The sequence below is a fragment of the Palaemon carinicauda genome, chromosome 12, assembly GCF_036898095.1.
Source record: "Palaemon carinicauda isolate YSFRI2023 chromosome 12, ASM3689809v2, whole genome shotgun sequence".
Lineage (NCBI taxonomy): Eukaryota > Metazoa > Arthropoda > Malacostraca > Decapoda > Palaemonidae > Palaemon > Palaemon carinicauda.
In genome coordinates, this window is record NC_090736.1 from 152,686,902 (window position 1) to 152,691,901 (window position 5,000).

Below are 5,000 nucleotides of genomic sequence, written 5' to 3' on the forward strand. Positions count from 1 at the left end.
AACTGATAGAATTATTTAATTATACGTACTGTGTATATACAAGTAAGCACTAAATTCGTATTAATAGAATAAAAAAAAAATAGAATTAAATTTAAAAAATTGGACAAAATGGCACGGGGCTGGAGCCTGGGAGGTCATTCAGCAAAGGACAAAAAGTGGGAGCACAATAACATCCAGATAGAAAAAAAAAAAAAACATAACTAGAAAAGCACTCTGAGAGTAGACCTCCGCCACGGCAGCTTATTTCTCGAAACCAGCTTGCCTTTCCCAGAATCAATTTAGACCGAAGGCGTATTTGAAGTCTGTGTGACAACTTTGTGCGAACTTGGGTTTAAGGTCAGGGTTAATTCGGTTGACCTTTTCCTCGACCTCAACCTTGACCTTTGACCTAGGACTTTCAAAATAGAATCACTTCCAAGTCTCAATATATATATATATATATATATATATATATATATATATATATATAATATATATATATATATATATATATATATTAATCCCTGAAAGTTTCACTACGCTATGAGTAAAATTGGGGTCCGGAAGTTGTTCACAAACAAACAAACGGACAAACAGGGACGAAAATATATCCTCCTCCCAACTTCGTTGGTGGAGGTAAATAGGAACGCAGATATGTGTGACGAGACAGTAAATTTCAAAAGAAGGATTATGTTGTGATTTAGAACATACATGTATACTGTATTTGAATAATTGCCTGTATACAATACTGTAGATTACATCATTCTTATATACTTAGTGTAAGCGACCCGTCAAAAATGATAGCTAAATATTTAGATATATAGGCACACACTCACCCCCTTTCCTAACTAAAACTCCTCTCCCCAGGGTATGACTACTTTTTCTACCCCTTACCCGATGGACGGGGAGAGACCGAGTCTTGCTGCTGAGCGTGACCACACACACACACACATACACACGCACACACACACACACACACATATATATATATATATATATATATATATATATACAGTATATATATATATATAATATAATATACAGTATATATATGTATATATAAATATATATTAAATATATATATATATATATATATATATATATATATATATATATATATAATCAGACACTTGCTCTTTATTATATAGGGGAGATAAGTATGTCATACCGAGTTGCTAAAACACTAATCGAATTTTATCAGTCATGTGTCTTTGAATGTGACTTTTATCACCATAACTTTCTTTTCTAATCCTTTAACTCTGTAACACGTCGATAAGCGTATTACTACAAGAGAGAGAGAGAGAGAGAGAGAGAGAGAGAGAGAGAGAGAGAGAGAGAGAGAGAGAGAGAGAGAGAGAGAGAAAAAAAAATATGTTGTTTCGTTCAGGCAGTAACAAATTACCCAAATTTGGGTAAAATTAAGTTTATGAAAACTCAAGAAAGGGTTAGATTTTTTATCCAAGAAAGAACTGAAGTTTGAGTCCATCAACAATATGTTATTATATAAGGAAATAAAGGAATTTGTATGGGTTATAGTTTAGGCAATTCATTCAGATATGGTCATTTACTGAGAAAAAAAGAAAGAAAGAAAAAAAAAAGAGATATCCATATAGGCCTATACATGGAAATGTTGCCGGGAATGCTGGCATGAATTTCGGAAAACTCGACAACTATAAGATCTTGGGGATACTGGAATCCAGAAGATTTTAGTGATGTGGCAATCTACTGGAAACGTCCATGCCTAGCAATTTGTTGGACAGGGTTCGAGACCCGTTCAATCTCGATAGTTTCCTGTAGTGTCTGCAACCTCACCATCCTAGTGAGCTCAGGATGGGGGGGGGGGTGGAACCCTTAGATCTACCTGCTGAGTCAACAGCAGCCATTGTCTAGCCCTCCCTGGTCCTAGATTGATGGCTTGGGAGCTGATCATATGGCAAGTCTAGGTCACTGTCCTCTCTCTCTTACTACTGCCATTCATGAGCGAACTTTAAACCTTTAAATAATGCCATCTCTAGCAGAGCAGCGTATCTATCTACGTAACAAACAAACCAACGTTCTTATCTAACAAGATAAAACGAGCGATATATGAGTCATAACACCTTGGGGAATAAACCAGAAGAAGAAGAAGAAGAAGAAGAAGAAGAAGAAGAAGAAGAAATAAACTAATGCATGAGACATGAGGGCATAGAATGTTCATGGATAAAGCACGGAGGGGGAGAGGAGAGATGATATAAAGAGAGAAAGGACAGAGGAGAATACATAAAGGGAGATGATATAAGGAATGGGATGAAATAATGGGGAGAGGAAGAATGAGGACATAAAAAGCGAAACAGTAGGAATGAGCATAAATAAAAGGATAAAAAGAATGAAGAGACATACACGGAGAAAGGAGGAATGTTTAAATAAAAAGCAGGACAGGGGTGAGGAAAAGAAGAGCCGAAAATAAGAAATAAAGAGATAAGAGGAAACTGAGAAAAAAAGAATACAATAAGAAATAAAGGACGTACGAAAAAGGTAATAAAAAGGAAAAAAAAAACATAGAAGGAATTAATTCACATTTCGTAGGACCCGTCATTTAATTATATTACATTAGAAATCCTTTCATAAAACGACAATATCATCAAGGTTTACTAAAGTAGTATGTTTCATTCCATTACTATTAAGTTCTTAAATAACCAATATCTTCTGTTTCATAACAATAATAGAAATTTCCATTTCATTATAATTATACTTTAGGATTTTTTTTTTCATAATTTTCCAGCTTAAGTATCTGGTCCAATGAAAGTTGAGGTTAATCAAAATAAAAACTTAATATCTGAAGACTCATCATAATAAAGGGAATACTAATCATAGTTCCCTCCCCACTCCCCCTACCCTACCCCTCCCTCCCCAACTCCTACCCTACCCCTCCCTCCCCCTCCACCCCTTCAACAAGCCAAAAACAAACCCCCTTAAGGACAAATCACAGCCGTCCTTGAGAAACAGGGACAGCATACCACACCCAACCACAACCCTCCCTCTATCCCCTGATTTAAAGGGGGGGGACACGCCCCTTTCCTGCAGGATAGAGAAGTGCAAAAACTAGCACCTCCATCCGGCACCTCCGGGTTACCAGGAAGTCACATGCATACATACCATATAAGATTTTAAGCTTACTGAACGGAACCTCGACAGGTGGACTGTAACTGTCTGTTTCAAACGAGCCATATGAAAAAGACTATGCTAACCAAGACTTCCAGCTACTGACGGATCATATTAAATAGGACTTCGAGCTACTGAAGGATCATGCTAAATAGGACTTCAAGCTACTGAAGGATCATTCTAAATAGGACTTCAAGCTACGGAAGGCGTCTATCTCTTTATCATTTCTGGAGCAATGTATTTATTAATGTTTGTTATAAAACAATAAGTTATATTTAATCTTATCATCATCATCATTATCATCTCCTCCTCGGTTAGATTTCACCACTCGTCTCTATCTCCAGCTTTTAATTCAATACTTCTCCATTCATCTTCTCCGCCTTCACGCTTCATAGTCCCCAGCCATATAGGTCTGGGTCTTCTACCTCTTCTAGTGGCTTGTGGAGCCCAGTTAAACGTTTGCTGGACTAATCTCTCTTGGGGAGTGCGAAGAGCATGCCCAAACCATCTCCATCTACTCAACCACACACGGCACTCGGGTAATATCTCCTATAGTTTCAATTCTAATCCTGTCCTGCCATTTAACTCCCAATATTCTTCTTAGAGCTTTGTTAAAAATCTACCAAATCTGTTGGAGATTGATTCATTGTCATACCATGACTCATGTCCATACAATAATACCGATCTCACTAAACTGATATATAGTCTGATTTTTATATGTAATTTCAGGCGACTTGATTTCCAAATTTGACTTAACCTAGCCATTGTCTGATTTGCTTTTTTCAATCCTTCATTAAACTCAAATTCTAAAGACCCTGTATTAGAGATCATAGTTCCTAAATATCTAAATGATTCTACCTCATTAATCCTTTCTCTTATACTAAATATAAACATTTAGAATTAATAAGGATATTAAGTAATTCCTATCTGACCAAAAATTATTTTCCCTCGTAACGTTTCAAGCATGTTTAAGCCACACGATAGTTTGTGTCAGAGAGAAAGGAAAATATAATTAGAGGATTTTAAAACCAAGCGCAGGTCCCAAAAATCCAGATACCAAATTAAACGTATATATTTGAAAGATTTTCTTAAAGAAAAAAAAACGAATCGCCATCCGAGGTACATAAAAAATCAGAATAAAAAGAGATTTCAAAACCACGCGCACGTCAAAAAACATCAAGTGTCATATTAATCAAAGATATCTTTAAAAAATTTCTTGAATTAATAAGCCATAGCACCTACCTGCATTCACACAAACGAGTGTATTAAAATATGAACTTGGAATACTACTACTACTACTACTACTACTACTACTACTACTACTACTAATACTACTACTACTGCTACTATTACTACTACTACTACTACTACTGCTGCTGCTATTAATATCAATAGTAGTATGCACGCCCTAGCACTTACCTGCATTCACATAAACAAGTGTATTAAAATATGAACCTGGACTACTACTACTACTACTACTACTACTACTAATATCAATAGTATGTACTCACCTCGTCATTCTCAGAACTCCCCATTGACAATAGCGAACCATCGCTACAAGTGCTCTGCGTGGCTCTGGAGCAGCTCTGTAGAAGAAGAAATGTAGAGAATTAATAATAAAACCAATGAAATAGTTAACATACATATATACAACAACAACAACAAATGCAGCCTCTCTAGTCCACTGCAGGACAAAGGCCTCAGACATGTGAATTCATGTCTGGAGTTTGGCCAGTTTTCGTCACTGTCCAGTGCAGATAGGTGATGGTGGGAAACTTTTGTCTGATCGCTCATTGCAAACCAAACTAGTATGGGTGTCCCTTACTAGTACAGCTTTGCCGATCATGGTGGTGCACAAATCCTTTCATCACGTTAAGGTA

At 36.4% G+C, this 5,000-nt stretch overlaps 1 protein-coding gene across 6 annotated transcripts in view; it reads right to left on the reverse strand.

Moving 5' to 3' along the window:
• LOC137651332 (serine-rich adhesin for platelets-like) overlaps nt 1-5,000 on the reverse strand; it is a 171,847-nt gene that overhangs the window by 126,035 nt on the left and 40,812 nt on the right. For all 6 annotated transcript variants that reach the window (XM_068384617.1, XM_068384620.1, XM_068384618.1 and 3 more), the window contains one exon: nt 4,632-4,706. In XM_068384617.1, coding sequence (XP_068240718.1) covers nt 4,632-4,706 — 75 coding nt within the window. The remainder of the gene's footprint in view (nt 1-4,631; nt 4,707-5,000) is intronic.